This window comes from Bombina bombina, chromosome 4, assembly GCF_027579735.1.
Source record: "Bombina bombina isolate aBomBom1 chromosome 4, aBomBom1.pri, whole genome shotgun sequence".
NCBI classification, from domain to species: domain Eukaryota; kingdom Metazoa; phylum Chordata; class Amphibia; order Anura; family Bombinatoridae; genus Bombina; species Bombina bombina.
The window spans coordinates 680786242-680813817 of NC_069502.1; the positions used below are offsets into that span (position 1 = coordinate 680786242).

The window sequence follows — 27576 nt, forward strand, 5'->3', positions numbered from 1 at the left end:
AGCTTGCCCCTATGGTGAGACAGGCTAGGGACACCCCCAGATGCCCCATGATGCACCGGGCATCGCCATTTTGGAAGCCTCATGGGGGGGGGGGGGGGGGCGCTATATGTGGGGCTTTTTAATATTATATATTATTTTTTTTTTTTAATTTTATTTATATACTAACTAAGTGCCTCGACCCACCGAGGCACTTAGCACACTAGCAGAGCATCGGAAGCGTGTCCGATCGCTTCCGATGCTCTGCTGCACTGCCGGGCTCCACGTGGAGCAAAACCGGAAGTGATCACTCAAGGGGGAGTGATCGCTCCGGTCCCGGCACTCCGTAACAGCACTGCAGGGATGCCCAGACATCGAGGCATCCCTGCAGTACTGTAATAGTGCCTGGAAGCGATCTTGATCGCTTCCAGCACTCACTTTAGCCGAGGACGTGCAGGGTACGTCGTCAGGCGTTAACTGCCTTTTTTTTTTCAGACGTACCCTGCACGTCCTCGGTCACTAAGGGGTTAAAGTAGCTTCCCACTAAAGTCACAATAAAAAAAAAGTAGCTTTATTGCACAACCACATACAACAAACCTATTTTCCAGTGATCATACGCTTTACATGCAGTAAATAAGGTAGTATTTGTGTTTTATTTTATTAGAATAAGTGGGGGCTTTTTGGTTATTGGTGCATGCTTTGAGGGTTCTTTAACATCTCTGCAACTACTTGGAGTTTCAGGGAGATTGCACTCCATTTGCTGTCATCAGGGAGCCGCTATTACAATCAGGGAGACTCCCTGAACTTCAGGGAGACTTGGGATGTCTGAGTATATTTCGTTGTTAGTTCAATTGTTTAATTTATATTTGTTCACCTGGCTACTAAATGGATACAATTGCACCCCTTTGCTTGTGTTACAGTAAACATAACATTCGGCTTGCTTTCAGTTATCAGCTTGCTTCGCACACTCACAGTAGTAAAATGAAGCACATGGACGCGCCGCGCCAGTCTGCTGATTTCCCATTTCCCAAATCAAACATGGCTGCTACAGGTTCCAAATCACATGATCGTAACGCAGTGACACCTAGGAGTCACGTTACACGCAAAGAACTGTCATTGCGTACTTGCAATGCTCCGGGATACCCAGTGTTGGTTGCCGTTTTTGAACACGTGTAATTAATATTTATATGTAATGGCTTCTTTACCCCCCATGGAACTCGGCTTCTTACAGGATACCGAGCCGTGGCGGTTGCGCAGCGATCAGTTCCCAAGTAAAGTTGGTGGACGGCCTGCGTGGTTGGGAGAAGTGGGGTTGCCTGAACCGGACGCATTGCAATGTGGGGTTTGTGGGAAGCCTCTAGCCTTCCTTCTGCAGGTGTACGCCCCGTGTACCGGGAGCTTTCACCGCACCATTTTTATTTTTTGTTGTCGAAACGCCAGCTGTCACCAAGCAACAGATAGCCGATGCTTTAAAGGTACTACTCGGTGGTGCCTATCTCTGATTGGCTCAGAAGAGTTTATCATGTGATTGGCCCTTGTGTTTGCTCATTTATTGCTTTAATAACCTGTAAAGAAAAGGATGGCCCTAAATTATGTTTATGGCATTATAATTGCTAAAATAGTGCTTTACAATTATTCAAAAGTAATTTCCCAAAATTTTAAGATTAAAAATGATACAGGTATACCATTTGTTGAAAATAAACATGCCCATAGTTTTTAATATACCAGACTGGTTAGGTTTATTCATATTAAACTACCAAACATTATATAAAAAAACACGATTTGCTAAGTTAATTAGTACAAATTGATGTTGGGCACCTCCCCTAGCATAAATGCACACGTTTGATTTGGAATAAGAGCATACATTTTAAAAGTAAATAAAATAAAGAATACAAGGAAAAAGCAATAGTGTATTATTAATTTATAGAAACTTATCCACATTTTTCACTTACCACAGTACATACATATTAACATTATTACAACTTTTTCATAAAGCATTGTAAAAACAGTAACATAAGTCATATGTGGTAATTAGAGTAATAATACAGATTTTCTGCTGAGCTGTGTGTGTTGAAAGCTTGCCTACTAATCCCATACATCTATCAGTATCCTTATGGGATGTGGCACAGCCCTTTTTTATGTCATCTCAAATATTCTTATTTTGTTGTCTCTAAATTAAATCTACCAATTTAAAATATGTTGTGGTTTAAGTTAGTCCCTTTTATTAGTAAAGAAAAAATGGCATATTTTGATATTCCAACACTAGTATTCATACTTTACTTTATGTAATATTGCTATCAAGTGGGTCATTAAACATACCCCAATATTATCAGCTTTTATGCTATAATGTTGGGGTTTAGTTAAAGGGACAGTAAATTCATAATTAGAGATTCATGATTTAGACAGCATACCATTTTAAACAACTTTCCAATTACTTCTATTATTTAATTTGCTTCCTTCTCTTGTTATCCTTTGCTGAAAGGATTATCTACGAAAGCTCAGGTGCAACAAAGATCCTAGGTTCTAGCTGCTGATTGGTAGCTGCATATATATACCGATTGTCATTGGCTTCAGTTAGAAACCAGTAGTGCATTGCTGCTCGTTCAACAAATGATACCAAGAGTATGAAGGACATTTGATAATAGAAGTAAACTAGAAAGTTGTTTAAAATGGTGTGTTCTACCTAGGGCTGCAACTAACGATTATTTTCATAATTGATCAGTTGGCCGATTATTTTCATTATCGATTAGTTGTTTCAGCCCTAGTTCTACCTATGTCATGAAAGAAAAGTTTTGGGTTTCATGCCCCTTTAAGAAGGGGAGTGGCTAGAAGCTACACAAATAAGCCTAGTAGATAAGGTCAATCTATCAGTATTGGCAAATGTATCTGTCTGAGAACAAAGTATTGGGCACTTTGCAATGCACAGGAATTCCACTGTAATTATATTAATAATACTAATATTTTAATAGCTAAATGCAAAAGTAGGACATTTTAGAAGAAATTTAAAGGGACAGGAAACCCCAAATTTTTCTTTCATGATTTGGACAGAACATACAATTTCAAACAACTTTCTATTATTACATTTGCTTCATTCTCTTGTTATTCTTTGCTGAAGGAACAACATTGCCCTACTGTCAGCTAGCTCAACATACCTAGTTAGCCAATCACAAGAGACAAATGTTTGCAGGCACCAATCAGCAGCTAGTGCCTCTAGTGTCTAATATATGTGTGTATTATTTTTCAACAAAGGATACCAAGAGAACAAAGCACACTTGACAGTAGAAGTAAATTTAAAAGTGTCTTAAAATGACATGCTCTATCTGAATCATGCAAGTTTCATTTTGACTTTCCTATCTCTTTAAGGATGCACAAATTATGTTATTCATTACCTGGTGGTAGAAATGGATACTATGTTTTTCTAATGTGTGATACATAGTTAAGGATTTGAACAGTGGTCATTCACTAAAGCCACAATATATTTAAGAAGTAGTCCCTTTCAATATCTAAACTACTGTACACTGTTACTCCTTGGTGTATATTATCATATACCTCAGTAGGTGTTTTTTTAACCTTTTAAATGTTGAACTTACATTGCTTTTGCATTATTCTTTATTATGTACATACAGTAGAAAATTGTGATATACAAATGATTAAAGCTGCTAAACAGTTTAGATTTGTCATTCCCATTTTATAACAATAGAACATGCATATAGTAACAGTTGTGTATCTATTTAGTATTACGGAACCAGCTTCCCAGGAAGAACGACACATATTCTTATGGACCCCCATCAGAAACAGTCCCTCCTGAGGACACCAGTGTTATTAGATTTCAGCTGAAGTGTGGTCTTCGTCTCTGCAGAGTTTGTGGCTGTTTGGGACCAAAGACATGCTCAGGTTGCCATAATGTCAATTACTGCAGCAAAGAGCATCAGGTTATGGACTGGAAAGTACAACACAAAAAAATGTGCAAGGAACCGCCTGGTAAGTGTGAATCAGAAGCTTCTTCAAAACATAAGCATACACATTGGGGTTTATTCATCATAAGGCAAATGCCCCTATCCGTTTCAAACTCGCTCATTTGAGCTTTCAACTAATATTCATGAAGTAGCGATTTAACCCTCTCTCTGCCAGCTTAGATTTTGCAGATCAAAATCACCCTGGCCCCATTCCACTGAGGTGATTTACAAACCCTACTCTCTCGCTAGAGCAAGGAGGCAGCATTGCACAAGAGTTTGCTCATGCAATGTTAAATATGGGGAACAAATGTGTCCCACAATTTACAGGGAAATGCAGTCAGGTTCACAACCCATACCATAAACCTTGTCTGTCCTATAATTAAATACATTTAACCCATTAAAGGGACAGTCTAGGCCAAAATAAACGTTCATGATTTCAGATAGGGCATGCAATTTTAAACAATTTTCCAATTTACTTTTATCACCAATTTTGCTTTGTTCTTTTGGTAGTCTTAGTTAAAGCTTAACCTAGGAGGTTTGTATGCTAATTTCTTAGACCTTTAAGGCCACCTCTTTTCAGAATGCATTTTAACAGTTTTTCACCACTAGAGGGTGTTAGTTCACGTATTTCATATAGATAGCATTGTGCTCGTGCACGTGAAGTTATCTGGGAGCAGGCACTGATTGGCTAAACTGCAAGTCTGTCAAAAGAACTGAAATAAAGGGGCAGTTTGCAGAGGCTTAGATACAAGATAATCACAGAGGTTAAAAGTATATTAATATAACTGCGTTGGTTATGCAAAACTGGGGAATGGGTAATAAAGGGATTATCTATCTTTTAAAACAATAAAAATTCTGGTGTAGACTGTCCCTTTAAGTGCCAGATTACAAGTGGAGCAATATTTAACATGCCCGCACGAGTGTTAAGTCAGCTAGAAGTAAGATTTTTGTGCCTGTTGGGTTGTGCTCACATTATGAGTTGAAAGCAAACTGTTTTTGTTTGAGTGCTATCCCGATTCAAATAAAACGCCAAAATTGGACAGAAAATAACTTACTAAAACAATTTAAATAAAAATCTGTAAAAGGCACAATGGTTACTGACAGCACATTGTATAAGACTCTTCAGATACTGACTGCTCTCTGTTTAAAGCACTTATGTCATAAGCAGCAGTGCATTATACAGAGAGCTGTCATTCACAGTAGAGCCTTATACAGAGAGCTGTAATTTACAGAAGTGTTTTATACAGAGAGGAGACCGTAACATAAGTGCTTTATACAGAGAGTTGTCATTCACATATGTGAATGACAGCTCTTTGTTTAAGGCACTTATGTAAATGACAGTTCTAATAGTTTAACATTTGATAAATACTTGGGGGGAGGGAGAGAGCAAAAGAGAGGGGGGAGGGAGAGAGCAAAAGAGAGCGGGGAGGGAGAGAGCAAAAGAGAGAGGGGGAGAGCTAGAGCAAAAGAGAGAGGGGGAGAGCTAGAGCAAAAGAGAGGGGGGAGAGCAAGAGCAAAAGAGAAGGGGGGGAGAGCAAGAGCAAAAGAGAAGGGGGGGGAGAGCAAGAGCAAAAGAGAAGGGGGGGAGAGCAAAAGAGAAGGGGGGAGAGCAAGAGCAAAAGAGAAGGGGGGAGGAGAGCGAGAGCAAAAGAGAAGGGGGGGAGAGCGAGAGCAAAAGAGAAGGGGGGGGAGAGCGAGAGCAAAAGAGAAGGGGGGGGGAGAGCGAGAGCAAAAGAGAAGGGGGGGGGAGAGCGAGAGCAAAAGAGAAGGGGGGGGGGAGAGCGAGAGCAAAAGAGAAGGGGGGGGAGAGCGAGAGCAAAAGAGAAGGGGGGGGGAGAGCGAGAGCAAAAGAGAAGGGGGGGGAGAGCGAGAGCAAAAGAGAAGGGGGGGGGAGAGCGAGAGCAAAAGAGAAGGGGGGGGGAGAGCGAGAGCAAAAGAGAAGGGGGGGGAGAGCGAGAGCAAAAGAGAAGGGGGGGGAGAGCGAGAGCAAAAGAGAAGGGGGGGGAGAGCGAGAGCAAAAGAGAAGGGGGGGAGAGCGAGAGCAAAAGAGCATTATACAGAGCAGCAGCAGTGCATTATACAGAGAGCTGTCATTCACAGTAGAGCCTTATACAGAGAGCTGTAATTTACAGAAGTGTTTTATACAGAGAGGAGACCGTAACATAAGTGCTTTATACAGAGAGTTGTCATTCACATATGTGAATGACAGCTCTTTGTTTAAGGCACTTATGTAAATGACAGTTCTAATAGTTTAACATTTGATAAATACTTGGGGGGAGGGAGAGAGCAAAAGAGAGCGGGGAGGGAGAGAGCAAAAGAGAGAGGGGGAGAGCTAGAGCAAAAGAGAGAGGGGGAGAGCTAGAGCAAAAGAGAAGGGGGGGAGAGCAAGAGCAAAAGAGAAGGGGGGGAGAGCAAGAGCAAAAGAGAAGGGGGGGAGAGCAAGAGCAAAAGAGAAGGGGGGGAGAGCAAGAGCAAAAGAGAAGGGGGGGAGAGCAAGAGCAAAAGAGAAGGGGGGGAGAGCAAGAGTAAAAGAGAAGGGGGGAGGAGAGCGAGAGCAAAAGAGAAGGGGGGGAGAGCGAGAGCAAAAGAGAAGGGGGGGGAGAGCGAGAGCAAAAGAGAAGGGGGGGGAGAGCGAGAGCAAAAGAGAAGGGGGGGGAGAGCGAGAGCAAAAGAGAAGGGGGGGGGAGAGCGAGAGCAAAAGAGAAGGGGGGGGGAGAGCGAGAGCAAAAGAGAAGGGGGGGGAGAGCGAGAGCAAAAGAGAAGGGGGGGGAGAGCGAGAGCAAAAGAGAAGGGGGGGAGAGCGAGAGCAAAAGAGAAGGGGGGGAGAGCGAGAGCAAAAGAGAAGGGGGGGGAGAGCGAGAGCAAAAGAGGAGGGGGGAGAGAGAGCAAAAGAGAGGGGAGAGAAAGAGAGCAAGGTGCTGCTGTACTGCAAAAAATGGCCTGTGTATACGGGCTTTAGGACTAGTTAGTAATATTTTGCAATTTCAGTTCCCATACTAAAAGTCAGGAAGGTTTCCACGTATATGTTATTATCCTGCCAATGGGACTTTGAGGACTACAGAGTATTGCTGTTTTTGTTGCCACAGGGTTAACTACTGCTGCTTAGCAACTGTAGGCACAATGTGTACCTGCTGTTAGTGTGGAGGAAGAGTTGCTCCGGTTCAGCAGTTTAGCTCCCTTAGAGACAACAGAGGTTTGATTTACAGCTTTGTAGTGCAGGGACGTAGAGAGGGGTTGCTCCGGTTTAGGCTGCTGTTAATCAAACCTCCGTTGTCTCTAACAGAGCTGAACCGGAGCATCTCTTCCTCCACGCTAACAGTACTAAATCAACAGATAGAGCATGCAATTTTAAGCCACTTTCTAATTTATTCCTATTATCAATTTTTCTTCGTTCTCTTGCTATCTTTATTTTAAAAAGAAGACATCTAAGCTTTTTTTTTTTTTTTATTCAGAACTCTGGACAGCACTTTTTTATTGGTGGATGAGTTTATCCACCAATCAGCAAGAACAACCCAGGTTGATCACCAAAAATTGGCCGGCATCTAAACTTACTTTCTTGCATTTCAAATAAAGATACCAAGAGAATTAATAAAAATTGATAATAGGAGTAAATTAGAAAGTTGCTTAAAATGTCATGCTCTATCTGAATCACAAAATCAAAAAATTGGGTACAGTGTCCCTTTAAATTTTAGGTGTGGGTGGATGCGGTTAGAGGCGGCCAGCAAGTGTAAGTGTGGCATAGATATTGCATGCAATTTTCAGATAGTTTGCTCCTCTTTCGGCCGAAATAGGATAGGCTCATTTTTGGCCGAAAATTTCGGTGCATCTCTAGATAATAAATATATATATATATATATATATAAAATATATATATATATATATATATATATATATATATATCTATATATATATATATATATATATCTTAATCTTATCTTATAATCTTTATCTTATAATCTTTATTTATAAAGCGCCAACAGATTCTGCAGCGCTGTCCATGGGTACAAAGATAAAAGTACAATACAATATAAAACACACCTAACAAAGTTTAACAAACAACTACAGGGGGAATTGAGGGCCCTGTTCCTGTGGAAGCTTACAATAGATGGGTAGGAGGGTGAGAAACAGGAGGTGGGAACTGCAAAGGTGAGAATGATATTAGTGTGGCGTTAGATGAGGGCAGCTATTAGGCAAGTGGAATTAATTTGTTACTGATTTGGAGATAGGCTTCCCTGAACAAAAAGGTCTTTAGGGAGCGTTTAAAGGAGGAAAGGTTAGGGGAAAGTCTGACAGCTCAAGGAAGTGTGTTCCAGATGGTTGGTGCCGCACGAGAGAAGTCCTGTAGTCTAGCATGGGAGGAGGTGATGGTAGAAGGTGCAAGGAGCAGGTCATTGTTGGATCTTAGGGGGCGGGCTAGAGTATATTTGTTGATGATTGAGGACAGGTGGGGGGGCTGCATTGGTAAGGGCTTTGTAGGTCAGGGTGAGAATTTTGAATTTAATTCTGCTGTGAATGGGGAGCCAGTGAAGGGACTTGCAGAGAGGTGCAGCAGATACAGAGTGTCGGGAGAGGTGGATTAGCCTAGCAGAGGCAATTTAGGATGAATTGAAGAGGGGAGAGGCGGGAAAGAGGGAGGCCAGTTAGTAGGTTATTACAGTAGTCAAGTCCGGAAATTACCAGGGAGTGGTTTAGCTGTTTAGTAGTTTCAGCACTCAGAAACGGACACATTTTGGAGATATTGCGTATGTGGTTGTGACAGGATGAAGAGAGCAATTTGATGTGGGGTATGAAGGACAGATTGGAGTCAAGTGTAACTCCTAGGCAGCGGACTTGGGGTGATGGGGAGATAGTGGTGTCACCAACAGTGATTGAAAAGTTAGAAACCGGGGTAGAATTAGAGGAGGGGATTAGAAGGACCTCAGTCTTGGACATGTTGAATTTTAGGTGATGAGAGGCTATCCAAGAAGAAATGCCAGATAAGCAGACACTGATATGAGAAAGGATAGAAGAAGAGAGTGCAGGGGTGGATAGGTAGATCTGAGTATCATCAGCATAAAGGTGATAGTTGAAGCCATAACTACTGATAAGTTTACCCAGTGAGGAAGTATAAATAGGGAAGAGTAGAGGACCCAGAACAGAGCCTTGAGGTTCTCCAACAGACAGAGGCAATGGAGAGGAGGAGTTGCCAGCAAAGCAGACAGAAAAGGACCTATTAGAGAGATAAGAGTGGATCCAGGAGAGGGCAGTGTCAGAGAGCCGAAGGGAGCTGATAGTCCGTAGGAGAAGGGGATGGTCAACGGTGTCAAAAGCAGCAGACAGGTCAAGTAAGATAAGTATTGAGTAGTGGCCATTTTTAGCAGAAAGAAGATCATTAGTAACCTTGGTGAGGGCATTCTCAATTGAGTGTTGGGGATGGAAGCCAGATTGCAAGGAGTCAAGCAATGAGTTGGAGGACAAGAAGTGGGTTAGGCGATCGAAAACTAGTTTTTCCAGGACTTTTGAAGCTAGCGGAAGCAGTGATATGGGGTGGTAGTTTGCAGCAGAATTGGGGTCGAGGGAGGTTTTTTTGAGGATGGGGGTGACCTTTGCATGTTTGAAGAAGATGGGAATAAACCGGTAGTAAGGGATAGGTTTGAATATGTGAGTAAGAGCTGGAGTGAGGGTAGAAGACAGAGAAGGTATTAGATGTCAAGGGATAGGGTCAAGTGGGCAGGTAGTGAGGTGTGAGGAAGACAATAGGGAACTCACTTCATTCTCAGTGGTTGGGGGGAAGGTTCTAAGAGTAGTGGCGGGGGGCAGATATGGAAGGTTGCAGTCTTGTGTTGGGATATTACTTTGGATGGTAAGTGTTTTGTTGAAAAATAGTCTGAGATATATATATATATATATATATATATATATAACATATTCTGCTATGTGCAGAACATTGGAATGTGAAATATTTACAGTAAATGCACAGTCTAAAACTTTATTAAATATGAATATTGCATAAATATGTTTTTACATGTATTCATCTACTTAACTGCAAAGGGCTCCAATGCACTTTTGTATTTTTGTATTTGTGTACATATGTATTTGTGTTTATATCTGTATATATGTCTGTAAATACATATATACACCAGTATGTACTTGCATATATATCCATCTTTAGAGAGAGAGAGCTATAATGTATGTGTGAGTGTGTGTGTGTGTAATTAAATGCGTACACATCAGGCTTGTATGTAAAAGAAAAAAAATCCAGCTCTTTCAGATATAATTAATATGAATAACTTGTATTTGTTATTCTCAGTCTAAAGCTCTCAAATAAATTATATTCCTTTAGTAAGTTGCACACTTTAAACCAAATGAAAATTAAACTTGCATATCATTTTTGAAATGTATGAATACAACGCTTGGATTTTAAACTTTTTGCATTCTGCACGGTCTGTTCATCTGTTCGTTTCTATTAGATTGTTATTTATAACTGTGATCAAATAAGTCTTTGCCGTGTATAAACTAGAGCCAAGGACATGTTTTTATGCTTATCTTATTTTTGCTCTATTATGGCTACATAAACTTTGAAATTATGTCTGCACGTGAATATTTACTTTAAATCAATCTGAAATATGGAAACTTTTGGAGAGTAATATTTGCCATTTAGCTAAAAATATTGTAAGGAGTAGAATAACTTCCCCCCCCCAATTATTATTATTATTTTTTTTAGTTCTTATAAATGAAATATTTGTCAGAATTTTCTCAAAGGAAATAGGTAAAATACTGTTCTTTGATAAAATGAAAGTTACCATGAGGCTGGATACCGGCCTCCCTGTAGAGAATGCAGTGTGTTTCTGTAGAAATACAATAAAGTGTACTGTGCCTTTTGGAAACCGTATTCATAAGTAGTCCTAGTTCTATCAGTACTGGTTTTGTGCATACGAGAAAAGAGAATGTAAACAATTAAAGGGATATGAAGTGAAAATTAAACTTCCATGGTACAAACAGAGCATGCTTCTATTTACTTTGTTCTTTTGGTATCCTTTGCTGAAAAGTATACCTAGGTAGGTTCAGGAGTGGCAATGCAGCTGCTGATTGGTGGTTCCACACACGTCATTTTTCCATTTGCTCACCAGATGTGTTCAGGTAGCTCCCAGTAGTGCCTTGCTGTAACTGGCTGATTTTAGCTGTGTTTAATAACTTTCCACATAGTTATATTCAACTAAAAGTACAATAATAAAATGGTTATTGCACATTTATGTCCATTTAACTTGAGACAAAAGTCAATAAGTGTTTAAAGGGACAGTGTACTGTAAAAAAAAAAATTCCCTTAAAGGGACATCAAAACCTAAAAGTGTTCTTTCATGGTTCAGACAAAGCATGCCATTTAAACAACTTTCTTATTTAATTCTATTATCAAATTGTCTTCATTTTCATGGTATCCTTTAATGAAAAGTCAGGGAGTAAGCTCAGGAGAGTGCACATGTCGGCAACACTATATGGCAGCAGTTTTGCAAGAATGTTATACATTTGCAAGAATACTAGTTGGTAGTACTTTTCCTGCCATGTAATGCTTCAGCCATGTGCACACTACCTACCTAGATATCTATTTATCAAAGAATACCATAGGAATTAAGAACATTTGATAATACAAGTCATTTTCTAAACATGAAAGAAAAATTTCGGGTTTTGTACCCCCTTTACTGTGTTTACAATAACTTTTTATATCAGCTGCAGAGTTTACCATTTATGGGGTGATTGCTGTATCTACTAATTGAAACCACTACCAAATAACATGGGCTGAGTTTTCAGGAAGAGCAAACCTCATTAGCTTATCTCTGTTTACATAAAACCCTTCTTCTCTCTATACATAGTGAGACCAATGATACCTAGAGAGAACAATGGGAAAATGAACATTTTAATACATCCCTGTACAACCCTCCACAGGGAGCGTGTTGTTGTTTTTTTGTTTACATAGCTTTTCTATGTATTGATATATTTAGTATAGGTGGGAAATGGGAATACAACAGAGAAAATCAGCATTTTCAAATTACAATATAAAGGTAATGGGTCTATTTATAAACAATTGAATCCCCTAAAGAGGTAAATTGATCATTAGGGTCATATTAAAGGAGAAGAAAATAAATGTACAGAACACTCATTTAAAATTGTAATTCACTATGTCCCTTTAAAGGGATACTGAACCCAATTTTTTTTTTCTCTCATGATTCAGATATAGTATGAAATTTGATGATTCAGATATAGTATGAAATTTTAATCAACTTTCTAATTTACTTTTATTATCAGTTTTTCTTTGTTCTTTTGCTATCTTTATTTAAAAAGCAGGAATGTAAATCTTAGCAGCCAGCCCATATTAGATTCAGCACCATGGATAGCCCTTGCTTATTGGAAGCTTACATTTACCCACCAATAAGCAAGCATAACCCAGGTTCTCAACCTAAAATGGGCCAGCTCCTATGCATCACATTCCTGCTTTTTAAATAAAGATAGCAAGAGAACGAAGAAAAATTGATACTAGGAGTAAATTAGAAAGTTGCTTAAAATTGAATGCTCTATCTAAATCATTAAATAAAAAAATTGGGTTTAGTGCCTTTAAAGGGACAGTAAACCTTAAAAAATAATGTTATATAATTCTGCACATAGTGCAGAATTATATAACATTATTTTAGTGCTATTGTTATAAACCCTTTTTTTTCCCTTTTAATTTTTTAAAAATATGTCCATTTTACAGACCCGCTCTCTGTACTCTGCTGAGCGGGTCTGTTTTTTTTACACAGCGCATCGGGCCAGCTGTATAGTCACAGCTCGCTCCTGCTCTGTCTGACAGCAGGAGCGAGCTGCACTTAGTGTTATGGCGCGGTCGGGCCGGGCTGTGACTATACAGCTGGCCCGATGCGCTGTGTAAAAAAAAAAAACAGACCCGCTCAGCAGAGTACAGAGAGTGGGTCTGTAAAACGGACATATTTTAAAAAAATTAAAAGGGAAAAAAAGGGTTTATAACGATAGCACTAAAATAATGTTATATAATTCTGCACTATGTGCAGAATTATATAACATTATTTTTTAGGTTTACTGACACTTTAAGCAAGATCCCAGCATATTTGTTTCAAACATCCTAAACAAAACATGTTGACAGTGACACCCTGTAACACAATGCATGTATACCAAACGTAGCAGATACCTGCAAAACGTGTGTTTGTGTTTTACCATGTAGTATTTGACATCATTTTATTTCATTATCTGACATACTGAAACCCATGCCTTCCTTTTTTGTGTGTTGAAGTTAATTTTGTTTATGTTTTTACTCTAACTTTGAATTTCCAAAATAAAAGTCAAAACTATGTGTCTATGTCTTAGATTTATATAGGGCCACAGTCCCAGATTATGGATTTTTGTTTCCTGAGCATGAAATTGTTACTGAACCGGAGGAGTCAGGACCAGACAATGGAAGTCAGGAGGAGGATGAGATGGAGGCAGAGGATGATGGAGAAACAGTAACATCTGCTGGCATTGGTAAGGTTTTAAAAGGACCCTTTTTTTAAAACACATTAACATATAAATTGTTTATCAGTAGCAAAACTCAACCCGCCATTTATTCCACATACAAGGCTAGCTACTGTCCTAGCGTTGGTTAACACCAATTAGGGATATATATATATATATATATATATATATATATATATATCAGGGCAAGCCTTGATAAGTCAGCAGGTGCATTTTTAAATTCTGAGAATTAGAAAATCCTTTAAAGGGCCATGATACCCATATGTTTAAACACTTGAAAGTGATGCAGCATAGCTGTAAAAAGTTGACTAGAAAATATCACCTGAACATCTCTATGTAAAAAAGAAAGATATTTTACCTCAAAAGTTCCTCAGTAGCCACCTCCCATTGTAAAGGACTTCTAAGCAGCAAATCAGTATGTCTGTCCCGGGACAGTTAAGGGATTGAGCTTTCGTGCACACTCATATTATTTCCCTATTCAGTTTAAGGATGAAATCTCATGAGAGTTAAAGGGATATTCCAGCCAAAATTGGAAACCACATGGGTGCATTTCGGTATTGAATAGAAGCATTTTTGTAATATATATGCATTAGCAAACATGTTTCTAATAAAAGCTATAGCTGTTTCAAAAGTGTATTTAAGTATGCAACGTGCACCAGCATTTTAAACACAGCAGTTATTCAGAGAGCCTAAGGTGCTTGTACCATCTGGTAATGACTCAATTTGTTAATTGCTGACATGATACAAGCCCCAATGATGATCTGAGCAGCTGCAGTATTTAAAATGGTGCACTGAGAATATCTAGCTATGCTTCACATGCACGTGCAGAGAAAAATACTAACACTAATGCAGTGATAACTTTTACTAGAAGCATTTTTGCCAATACATGTACCGGTATATTGCAAATATGTTTCTATTCAAAGATGTAATAAATCTATATGCATTTAAATTTTGACTGGAATGTCCCTTTAAGTGAAATCTCATGAGATCGCAGTAAAAGAGTTCATGACCTCAGCACTGTTGATGCTGATTGGCTGATGTTCATTTCTTTGGGGGGTTTTTCCCTGCAGCTAAGCAGCAGCTGAGTATAACTTTTTACACAGAACTTACTCTGCTGAGCTGAGGAGATTGTGAGGTAAAATATCTTCCTTTTTTACATAGAGATGCTCAGGTGATATTTTCCTGTCAGCTTTTTACAGTTATACTGTATCAGTTTCAAGTGATTTAGCATATGAGTATTATGTCCCTTTAAATTTTAGAGCGAATGTACACAAAATGGGGCAAAATAAATAATGATGGTATATTGCTAAGTTGTTTCAATATGCATAACTACACATTTTATATACAAACATTAAAGGGATATCAAATCCAATTTTTTTTTTTTATTATTGTGATTTAGACAAGAGCATACAATTTTAATAAAGTTTCTAATTTACTTATATTATTAAATTAGCATTAAGGAAAAAAGGTAATCAGCTGCACTGGCGGTTATAATAAAAATCCAAAATTTATTAGTTCAGTTTAAAAAGAAGGTACAAGCAGGCTAGGCAGACAGAACTTCCTAACATGTTTCGTGCCAAACACGGCACTTAATCATAGGACAGGTGTTCAAGGTATGGCCCCTTCCTTTTAAAGGGGCCATACCCAATAGTGTGCTATGTACAATTTAAAAAGACAGTACTTAAAAAACCTATGCACTAAAGGGGAGGGAGAGGCAGACATATGCAAAGGCAGAAGGAAAGAGCATTAGAATAGAACATATGCAGGAATTTAAACATCATGTAAATCACCCAATAATATAGTGCATTAATTAATAAGTAAATAAATACAAGAGTAAGTTACATTAAATAATGAATTATACCTGAAAGCAGTGAAACTGCTATTATTTAAACTTAACAAAAGGTTTTCTTAGAACAACATAGGTGGTAATAATAATAAAATAGTATAAATGCACTATAGGGCTTACTGTAGCATGTATATTAACTATGCTACTTTAGATACATGCATATGAGAAAAGGAATCATAATCTTATTGAAAGAAATTTTGATAAATAAGTAATCAATCAATAATTTACTAAATTTAAAGCCTATTACAGTATAATTCAGATTGGGATACAAAATTGTACATGCATGACTCCTTGGTAATATTCAAAATGTTGAATATACCAAAACCATTCATTTAGAGTAAGTATTATGCACTCCCAACATGAAATACTGTACATCAAAGTAGATAAGAACGAAACAGAATTGAGGAAAGCCACTTATTCAAAGTAGTAAGACATGTCCCACTCTCTATTTAAACCAGAGGGAGTTACAGTTTTGAGTTTATGTATCCAATATAACTCACGTTTCTGTAATAATTTGCATTTGTTCCCCCCTCTAATTGGAGCTTCTATTTTGTCTATCACTGTAACAGTTATCAAGGCCTCATGAGTGAAGTGTACTTGATTAAAGTGTCTCGCCACAGCAGAATCCTTGTTATAATTCTTGGTGTCATTGATGTGCTCCCTGACCCTAGATCTGAGTTCCCTCGTCGTTTGTCCGACGTATTGAAGGGAGCACATGCTACATTCAAGTAAATAAACAATAAATTCACTTCTGCAGTTGGCATAAAAGTTGACCATGAAATTTTCCCTAGTTACAAAGCTGGAAAAGCTATTACTTTGTCTGATGACACCACAAGTGATGCAGGACCTTGCTCCACACTTAAAAGTGCCTTTTTTCCTTAGCCAATTGGCGGCTTGTTTTCTATTACTGGTAACCATACTAGGAGCCAGTTTGGTTGCTAGGGTAGGTGGTTTTTTAGAGACGAATTTACAGGACTCAGAGATATTACACAAAAGCAATACGCCAACTGGCCGATGCCAATACGTACAGAAGACTAGAGAGTAACCCCACTACTGTATTTAAATCTAAGCTACGCCATTTAATTGAACAAGGCATTGCATTAAATATCTTTTCAGAAGAACAAGCTGAGTCATTGATTCCCACACACCCAATCACCCCTATATTTCACCATGTGCCTAAAACACATAAAGATATTCAATGTCCCCCGGGGAGACCCATCATCTCGGGATTGGCTCAATGTTTGAGCCACTGTCTGAATGGGTGGACTCAATTCTGCAGCCCCTTGTTCAGGATCTGAATAGCTATTTGAGGGATTCAACACACCTCATTAGCTATCTTGAAAATACCAGGTGGTGTAAAGGTTTCAGTTGGGTAGCTGTTGATGCTACGGCATTATATTCAAGTATCCCACATGCTTTGGGGATTAAGGCATTACAATATGCCTTAAGCTCCAGGACACAATATTCTGTTTAATTTATTATTTTCTTCTGCGAAATCGTGGAGTTTCTACTCAAACATAATTTCTTTATGTTTGATGGCATTTATTTTTTACAGGTATGTGGCACGGCGATGGGGGCCAAGTTTGCCCCCTCGTTTGCCAACCTATTTGTTGCATGGTGGGAAGACATGTATCTTTACACCACTCTAAATCCTTTCGCAGACTCAATAATTAAATACATGAGATTTATCGATGACTTGATCTTTATAGTACAAGACCCGCTAGATTTCAATAATTTTTTTAAACTATCTTAATGATAATCAGTTGAACCTTAAATTCACGGGACAAATAGATCCATACAAAATGTGCTTTTTGGATTTAATATTAACTGGTGATACTGAGACGGGTACCATACTAACCGATACTTTTCGCAAGCCCACAGCAGGGAATACTATACTCCATGCTAAGTCATGTCATCCTCCCCATCTTATCCGCTCCATTCCGAGAGCTCAATATATTCGTATGAGGAGGAATACTAATTCTGACAGTAATTTATATACCCAGTCAGTGGATCTTACTAATAGGCTTAAAATGAGGGGTTATTCAGAAAAAGAACTACAGAAATCATTTGATAGTGTCAGAGATAAAAAACAATCAGAAGTTATTGGTCATAAAAAGGAGAAGAGTAAATTTAATGGAGACTCTGTGGTATTTTCTACAGAATATTCCAAAAATTTTACGACATTTGTAAAATTTTGAAAAATAATCTCCATATTTTGAATAGTGATGAACTTTTGTGTAATATCTCTGAGTCCTGTAAATTCGTCTCTAAAAAACCACCTACCCTAGCAACCAAACTGGCTCCTAGTATGGTTACCAGTAATAGAAAACAAGCCGCCAATTGGCTAAGGAAAAAAGGCACTTTTAAGTGTGGAGCAAGGTCCTGCATCACTTGTGGTGTCATCAGACAAAGTAATAGCTTTTCCAGCTTTGTAACTAGGGAAAATTTCATGGTCAACTTTTATGCCAACTGCAGAAGTGAATTTATTGTTTATTTACTTGAATGTAGCATGTGCTCCCTTCAATACGTCGGACAAACGACGAGGGAACTCGGATCTAGGGTCAGGGAGCACATCAATGACACCAAGAATTATAACAAGGATTCTGCTGTGGCGAGACACTTTAATCAAGTACACTTCACTCATGAGGCCTTGATAACTGTTACAGTGATAGACAAAATAGAAGCTCCAATTAGAGGGGGGAACAAATGCAAATTATTACAGAAACGTGAGTTATATTGGATACATAAACTCAAAACTGTAACTCCCTCTGGTTTAAATAGAGAGTGGGACATGTCTTACTACTTTGAATAAGTGGCTTTCCTCAATTCTGTTTCGTTCTTATCTACTTTGATGTACAGTATTTCATGTTGGGAGTGCATAATACTTATTCAAAATGTTGAATATACCAAAACCATTCATTTAGAGTATTACCAAGGAGTCATGCATGTACAATTTTGTATCCCAATCTGAATTATACTGTAATAGGCTTTAAATTTAGTAAATTATTGATTGATTACTTATTTATCAAAATTTCTTTCAATAAGATTATGATTCCTTTTCTCATATGCATGTATCTAAAGTAGCATAGTTAATATACATGCTACAGTAAGCCCTATAGTGCATTTATACTATTTTATTATTATTACCACCTATGTTGTTCTAAGAAAACCTTTTGTTAAGTTTAAATAATAGCAGTTTCACTGCTTTCAGGTATAATTCATTATTTAATGTAACTTACTCTTGTATTTATTTACTTATTAATTAATGCACTATATTATTGGGTGATTTACATGATGTTTAAATTCCTGCATATGTTCTATTCTAATGCTCTTTCCTTCTGCCTTTGCATATGTCTGCCTCTCCCTCCCCTTTAGTGCATAGGTTTTTTAAGTACTGTCTTTTTAAATTGTACATAGCACACTATTGGGTATGGCCCCTTTAAAAGGAAGGGGCCATACCTTGAACACCTGTCCTATGATTAAGTGCCGTGTTTGGCACGAAACATGTTAGGAAGTTCTGTCTGCCTAGCCTGCTTGTACCTTCTTTTTAAACTGAACTAATAAATTTTGGATTTTTATTATAACCGCCAGTGCAGCTGATTACCTTTTTTCCTTTGTGCTTTTGCGGCGGAACCGGCCGCATTTTCGGCTTGCACCCCCTGTGGCTCCACACCTATTGCCTTCCCCCTGTGACTTCCGGTGGCGTCTACAGCCAGCAACGGACTGGAGCGGCAGTTTTCTATGGATTAAATTAGCATTGTTCCCATGATATTCTGGGTTGAAGAGATAACTAGGTAGGTGCCCAGACCACTACATGGCCGGAAATAGCGCTTCCATATAGTGCTCTTGCAAACGGAGGAGATTCTTGCAAAACTGCTGCCATATATTGTTTCAGAAAAGGCAGACTCCTAAGCTTATCTCCCTGCTTTTTAACAACAACAAAAAAAACATATTTCAGTTGTTAAACTTTTCTAAAGGATTGTGATTTATACTAATGTTTGGAGCAATGTTATAGATTGTTGCAAACACTTTTCACAGATTGCGTAAGACACATCCACATTTCTATTTTTCAATAAAGGATACAAGAGAATTAAGCAAATTTTGATAACAGAAGTAAATTGGAAAGTTTTTTGTTCTTTTTTTATTTGCCTACTGTATGTAACCTCATTAAATTTAAAGGGACTGTTAAGTCAAAATTAAACTTTCATGATGCTAAAAAAGCATGCGATTGTAAACAACTTTCTAATGTACTTCTATCACCTGATTTATTTTGTTCTCCTGGTATCCTTTGTTGAAAAAATACCTAGGTAGACTCAAGAGCAACAATGTATTACTGGGAATTAGCTGGTGATTGATGGCTGATCATATCTGACTCTTGTCATTGGCTCAGCCAATGCGTTTATGTAGCTCCCAGTTGTGCATTGCTGCGTCTTCAGCAAAGAATACCAAGAGATTGAAGGAAAATTGATAAAATAAGTAAATTGGAAAGTTGTTTAAAATTGATATGCTCTATCCGAATCATGAAAGAAAAATCTTAGGTTTCATGTCCCTTTTAATTTTTTACTTTACTTTTAAAGGGACAGTAAACTTAAAAAATAAAGTTATGTAATTTCCACATAGTGTAGAATTATTTAACATTATCTTAACGACAGTTTTCAAAACCAAAAGCTTTGAGAGATTTTTGCTATCAAAGTTGAACTTACCTGGTCTCCTCTCCAGGCTCTTCTCATCGGGTCTTGGTTTTCAAAAGCGCTTTGGGGGCGCGCTGTTTAATCGCAGCGCGCCCGATTGTGCCATTGAATTGAATGTAGCTTGCTCCCGCTACCAGACCATTGTTGGAGTGTGCTACATTCTGCTCAATGTTGCTAAGCGCCTTTGAAAACAAAGACCCGATCAGAAGAGCATTGAGAGGAGACCAGATAAGTTAAAGGGATACTAAACCCTAATTTTTTCTTTCATGATTCGTATAAAACATGCAATGTTGAGCAATTTTCTAATTTACTCCTATTATCAATGTTTCTTCATTCTCTTGGTATCTTTATTTGAAAAGCAAGAATTAAAGCTTAGGAGACGGACCATTTTAGGTTCAGCACCTAGGTAGTCCTTGCTGATTGGTGGCTAAATGTAGCCACCAATCAGCATGCACTATCCAGGGTTTTGAACCAAAAATAGGCTGGCTCCTAAGCTTTCATTCCTGCTTTTTCAAATAAAGATACCAAGAGAACAAGAAATTTGGGATTTATTATCCCTTTAAGAGTGTGTGGGAGGGGGATTAGTTGCTTAATAAGTGGTATCCATCCATAAAAAAAAATACTAAGTCACCCTTTATTTATATTGCAAAGGTTCTCAGATGGATGGTCTGTCTTTGGATGAAAATGATTTAGAGTCCATGGCAAAACATGAAACAAAAGATGACTTGGTGTTTAATAGTTTCAAGAAGCGAATTGCATTGGAACCAGAGCAGGTAGTATAATTATTTTACCAATAATTCAATTTGTGAATTTATAGTTAAGGCAGGGTTATTCCCAAGACCCAGTGCCATGATATCACATACCTTTGAGACCCTGTTGTTGTGCTTGGTCTGAAAATAGCTGCAATTTTTGGCAAAGTGACTAAAATATGTGCGTACTTCATTCCTGATTGTAGTTAAACTTGAAACACCACACACTCTCATACAACAACGTCACACACACACTTATACAAAACACGCTCACACACACACTCTCATACAACACACGCTCACACACACACTCTCATACAACACACGCTCACACTCTCATACAACACACGCTCACACACACACTCTCATACAACACACGCTCACACACACACTCTCATACAACACACGCTCACACACACACTCTCATACAACACACGCTCACACACACACTCTCATACAACACACGCTCACACACACACTCTCATACAACACACGCTCACACTCTCATACAACACACGCTCACACTCTCATACAACACACGCTCACACTCTCATACAACACACGCTCACACTCTCATACAACACACGCTCACACTCTCATACAACACACGCTCACACACAACACGCACCACACACACACACGCACCACACACACTCTTGCACAACACACACAAGATCCCTCTATTCCATATATCATCCAAGAATAAGGGGATTCCCAGAAATGTGGCATTGTTTTTAGTTTGTTTCCAATAAAGATGGTTTAGGTTTTATGGTGCTATGGGCTGTCCTCTTGTACAGACCCACATACACTACACTCTCCTACAACACACACACAAGTCGCAACCTAGTAAACATGGTGTTGCGACATAATAATGGGTCCTGAGTCTATGGCTCATAAAGGGTATGCAATTTAAAAATATTATCCCTAATAACTATGAAGTGCTAGCCTCTTGGAAGCGTAATAAAATGTAAATAAAGAAGTTTCTTACCCTTGTTAACAATTAACCCAATTGTTTCTAGCTATAATCTGTTTGACTATTTTCTTTACTAAAAAGTGTTCTAGGTTGCCATGTTAATAAAATGCATTCATTGATTTAAAAAAAAAAAAATGTTTTGCTTCAGGTGCTGAGGTACTTGCAAGAGGGGGGGAGCCACTCTGGATTTCACAACCATAATATACCATCCAAGAAAGATATCCTAATGCTCATGTGGTGCCAAAAGAAAATTTGAATTTCAGGTATAATAGTTGTTATACATTTTAATTAAAGGGACATGAAACCCAATTTTTTTTCTTTCATTATTCAGGTATAGCATAGCAATTTTAAAGGGATACTGAACTCATGATTCAGGTAGAGCAAATGCAATTTAAGCAACTTTCTAATTTTATTACTATTATCAATTTTTCTTGGTATCTTTATTTGAAACAGCAGGAATGTAAGATTACGAGCTCGAGACCATTTCTGGTTCAGCACCCTGAATAGCGCTTCTGATTGGTGGGTACTTTTAGCCACCAATCAACAAGCTGTACCCAGACGCTGAACCAAAGATGGGCCGGCTCGTAAGCTAAATAAAACAAGTACAGTTAGAATAGTTTTGTATCACACCTGCACCCCAGATTACCTATTGCCTATTTGAAACCTCAGAGGAAAGCATCAGCTTAACCCCTTCTGTGTTTAGGGTGGTTATCAACCTGAATATTACATCGATGTTTTGTGTTCCCCTTTAAAACCTGTGTGTTGTGAATCGACTATATAATCCCCATCTAAAAACAGTGAATAGCCACAATAACAATGTAAAGATGAATATTAATTAAAGGGTTGAGTTTTACAGAATAAATATTGAAATAGCTGCACTCCAATATAGAAAATAAAATATAACTTTAAATAATTGCATAAAAATATAAGGGGCAGTTGTATTAAATAACTCCTACATGTTTTCGTTTGCCTCCACAGTGCACTTAATCATAGGAATGATTGAGCCCAAAGTCCCTCCATTTAAAGAGACACTGACCAATCAGCACATACAAGTGAATTTAAAAAGACATACACAGTAAAAGATGCATTCTAGTGCATAACAAAAATATTTCTGACTGAACAAGAGAACAAAATGTAAACAATCGCATGAGATATAATAATGTGGTATGTATAGTGCACGTGATCTGAAATAAGCATCCTATTAAAGAAACTTTCATTAATGCCATATAAGATTTAGCACTCAAAATTGACTTGTATGTGCTGATTGGTATCTAACCACGTGCGCCTCTTGTCATTTGCTCCCCAAATGTGTTCAGCTAGCTTCCTCTATTGTATTGCTGAAGCTGGCTTTATGTGTTTAATTTCTTTGCATAGTTTAAGCACATGGTTATATGCAAGCCATATTGAAGAAATTACATGTACTAACATATTAGAGCAGTTTCTTTGTGCACTTTATGTAAGAACACTGCAACAAAAACTTGAGTATATCAAAGGAGACCCTTAGGGGTTAATATGGGGCATTTCAGACTAAAACTTTCCCAAAAGACCAGAGCATTTTTGCCATCATCATTTAAACAGAAATAGAGCCTGTTATTTTTTATTTAACCTATTAAAACAATATATATATATATATATATATATAGTATATATATATATATATATATATATATATATAGTATATATATATATACATATATATACATTGTTAAAAGGTATCAGTCAGGAGAAGGGTACAAAATAATTTCCGATGGCATTAGTTATACCATGGAACACAGTGAATACAGTCATCATCAAGTGAGAAAATAAGGCGCAACAGTGACATACCAATGAACTGGATGTCCCTCCAAAAATTGATGAAAAGACGAGAAGAAACTGGTCTGGGAGGCTGCCAAGAGGCCTACAGCAACATTAAAGAGCTGCAGGAATATCTGGCAAGTACTGTCTGTGGTGGTACAAGTGACAACAATCTCCCGCATTCTTCATATGTCTTGGGCTATGGGGTAGAGGGGCAATACAAAAGCCTTTTTCTTATGAAGAAAAACATTCAAGCCCGCTAAATTTTGCAATAAACACATCTGAAGTTCCCCCAAAGCATGTGGGAAAAGGCTTTATGGTCTGATGAAACCAAGGTTGAACTTTTTTGGCCAAAATTCCAAAAGATATGTTTGGCGCAAAAACAACACTGCACATTGCCAAAAGAACACCATACCCACAGTGAAGCATGGTGGTAGCATCATCATGCTTTGTGGCTGTTTTTCTTTAGCTGGAACTGGGGCTTAGTCAAGGTAGAGGGAATTATGAACAGTTCCAAATACAGTCAATATTGTCACAAAACCTTGAGCTTCTACTAGGTAAAGCTGAACATGAAGAGGAATTCATCGTTCAGCAATGACAACAACCTAAAGCATACATCCAAATCAACAAAGGAATGGCTTCACCAGAAGATTAAAGTTTTTGAATGATCCAGCCAGAGTCCAGACCAGAATTCAGATCGAAAATCTGTGGGGTGATCTGAAGAGGGCTGTGCACAGGAGATGCCTTGCAATCTGACAGATTTTGAGTGTTTTTGCAAAGAAGAGTGGGCAAATCTTGCCAAGTCAATATGTGCCATGCAGATAGACTCATACCAAAAAAACTGAGTGCTGTAATAAAATCAAAAGGTGCTTCAACAAAGTATTAGGTTTAAGGGTGTGCACACATTATTTAGTTTTTTGTTTACTTCCCTCCACCTAAAATATTTCAGTGTGTTTTTTTTAATTGAGTTGTACAGTTTATAGATCAAATTAAAGGTGGAAAAAGTTCTGAAATGATTTATCTTTGTCTCATATTTTTACATCACAGAAACCTGACATTTTAACTGGGGTGTGTGTGTGTGTGTGTCTATGTATGTATGTATATGTATAATATTTTTTTATTTTTTTTAGTAGACAACCCAAAGTATTGATCTAGGCCAATTTTAGTATATTTCATGCTACCATTTCACCACCAAACGTGATCTAATAAAAAAAAAAAACTTAACTTATTCACAAACTTTAGGTTTCTCACTGAAATTATTTACAAACCGCTTGTGCAATCATAGCACAAATGTTTGTAAAAGCTTCTGTGGGATCCCCTTTGTTCAGAAATAGCAGACATGTATGGCTTTTCCATTGCTATTTGGAAATTAGAAGGCCGCTAATTGCAGCTGTGCACCACACTTGTATTATTCCCAGCAGTCAAGGGGTTAATCGGGTAGCTTGTAAGGTTAATTTTAGCTTTGGTGTAGAGATTGTCCTCCCACCCCCTGATTCCTACCGGATCTCTCCCAAACAGCTCTCTTCCCTCCCCCACTGGTCACCCCTATTTTAAGTACTGGCAGACAGACTGCCAGTATGCATATTTTTTTTATCATTATGTTCTTCTTCTGTGTATGATTACCCCATTACCTTCTGACCTCCCTGATCCCTGCCAAAAAGCTCTCTAACCCTCCCCACTTTAAATAGTTTCCACCATCTTAGGTACTGGTAGCTGTCTGCCACTACCCAGTTTTCTATGATTTTTTTCTTTTTTATGCAATAATAAAAAAAAACTTTTTTCTGTAGTATAGCTGCCTCCCCCTATCTCCCTCTCTCTGCATTTATTTTTTCTGCAGTGTAGCGTTCCCACCCCTTCCTCCCAGCGATGAGCAGCCCAACCGCCTTCCTCGTAACCCTCCTACACCACCAACAATCGCCACCACCGCTACCCGATGCAGAGTAGGACACAGACTTGCAAAGTTACGGATGTAGAGAGGCACATTCTATTTCTGCACTGCTCAGGACAGCAGCGTTGTACAGGGTACGGCGCTGGTCCTTAAGGGCTTAACGACCAGCGCCATATGGGGTACTGTGCTGGTCCTTAAGGACACAAGTCTTGCAAGGAAGAAATGTGTCTTAAAAATGGACAAAGATGCAAAATATTTGAGTAAATTAACACACTTTTCTTTTCTTCTTAAATACAGGTAATGCCACAACTTCTGAATCATCTCAGAGTAGACAGTCTTGGAGAGAGCATAGACTGGGGTGTCCTGGCAGTATTCACCTGTGCAGACAATTGTAATGCAGAAAAGAGATACGCACCTGAATTCTTATGGAAACAGGAAGTTGCTGGAGATAATATATAAAATATCGTTATCTAAACTTTAAATTGTGCCTTTTTGTGTTCGCTGTTGTGCTTTGTTGTTTAATCAAAGCACAGGCAGTAGTTTCTATGTTTCTGCAGTATTTGGTTTTACACAGTTCTAATATATGTAACAGTAAATTCATCTAGACAATATATTGTTATATTAACAATTATATAATAAACTGCAAAACATGCCAAAATATATGTATCAAATAGCTTTACACCAAGTAAAAAAGCTAAATATTGTATATATAACATAAAATATGCAGTGCAATGTGATAATTTATACTGGGAAACTGTTCACCATTATTAGACTGCTTTTTCCCTAATAAAGGACCAGACAAAACCGGAAACCTGACTCTGTAGTATGTTGATTCTCAACCATGTTGTTTATAATACTTGTAGTTCAGCAATCAGCCACTTGAGGATTAGAGTTGAGGAGATTAAAGGGACAGTATACACCACTTTTCATATAACTGTATGTAATAGACACTACTATAAAGAATAATATGCACAGATACTGATATAAAATCATTTAAAAACTTACTTAGAAGCTCCGAATTTAGCACTGTTGATGAGATTAGCTTGGGACACCCACTGAAAGGGGCTAAGAGCTGAACCTTCCCCCTCCCCTGCATATGAAAATACCCAATATACAAACAGAAGCAGTCTGAAGTCTGTATGCATCTAAAACTTTGGGGCTTGGTTAGGAGTCTGAAAATCAGCACGCTGTTAAAAAAAATAAGCAAAACTATACTATTAAATGGATCGTCTACAAAACATTTATGCAAAAAAAAATCTAGTGTACAATGTCCCTTTAACTCAAGCAAATAGGGGAAATGGTAGCTTACATCCAGAACCATCATCCGTACAATAGCACAAATAGAAAAGTGTGTTGCAGTGTGTCTGGATAAGCGCAAGGTATAGTAGACAGGAATCATCTCAGATAATCAGCAATGCTGAGAGACATTTCCTTCTGTAGGATCACAGTGTAAGGCTGAGAGCAGCCCACAATATATACACTTATAGAGGAAACCAAAGATAATCCTCTAAAAGGTAAACAGCTATCTATATCTTAAAACTTTCACAAACTTTTGGTTTCTCACTGAAATTATTTACATACCGCTTGTGCAATCATGACACAAATGATTGTAAAAGCTTATCTGGGATCCCCTTTGTTCAGAAATAATAAACATACATGGCTTTACCATTGTTTTTTCGTAATTTTTTTGGTCTGTAACGATCTGGCATTTGCCTTCACATGGAACCGGAGCACTAATCGTGCCCCGGTGCCATATGTAGCCTGATGCCTGAAGCTCAGGAACTCCAGCTTTTGGCTGTAACTTTACACTACTGAGACTGCTGGAGCTTCTGCAGCTTGGACGTATATATATATTGTAATGTCATGCACTACAATAGGCAAGAGTACCGCATGACATATAATGTCCATTTGGTGTTAAGGGGTTAAGTGAGGCAGGAACACACACACACACCCTATATGCACTTTTTTCCACACCATATTCTCTGCCCACACACACTCTTCCGCACTCACTTTGAATAAACACTCTCCTATTCACTCTTACACATCAGATTTTTGGCGTGAGGGGTTAAGTTTGATTTTTTTTTGATTTTTTTTTTTTTAACAGCGGGATAATGCACATAAGCCCCTCTGGATTGCGCACATCTGGTTTTTCGCATGCACAAGGGAACTTTTTTTTTTTTTCTCCCCCCATGCTTCAGCTTTTGG

General features: G+C 38.2%; 1 protein-coding gene across 1 annotated transcript; it reads left to right on the forward strand.

Annotated features, from left to right (window-relative positions):
• Positions 1 to 1077: 1077 nt before the first annotated feature.
• Positions 1078 to 26182, forward strand: PDCD2 (programmed cell death 2). Its single transcript, XM_053709141.1, is given in 7 exon segments — positions 1078 to 1451; positions 3712 to 3957; positions 13284 to 13439; positions 20619 to 20740; positions 21838 to 21914; positions 21916 to 21952; positions 25669 to 26182. Coding segments are annotated over 7 exon segments (1083 nt in total). The 5' UTR covers positions 1078 to 1168; the 3' UTR covers positions 25831 to 26182.
• Positions 26183 to 27576: the final 1394 nt, after the last annotated feature.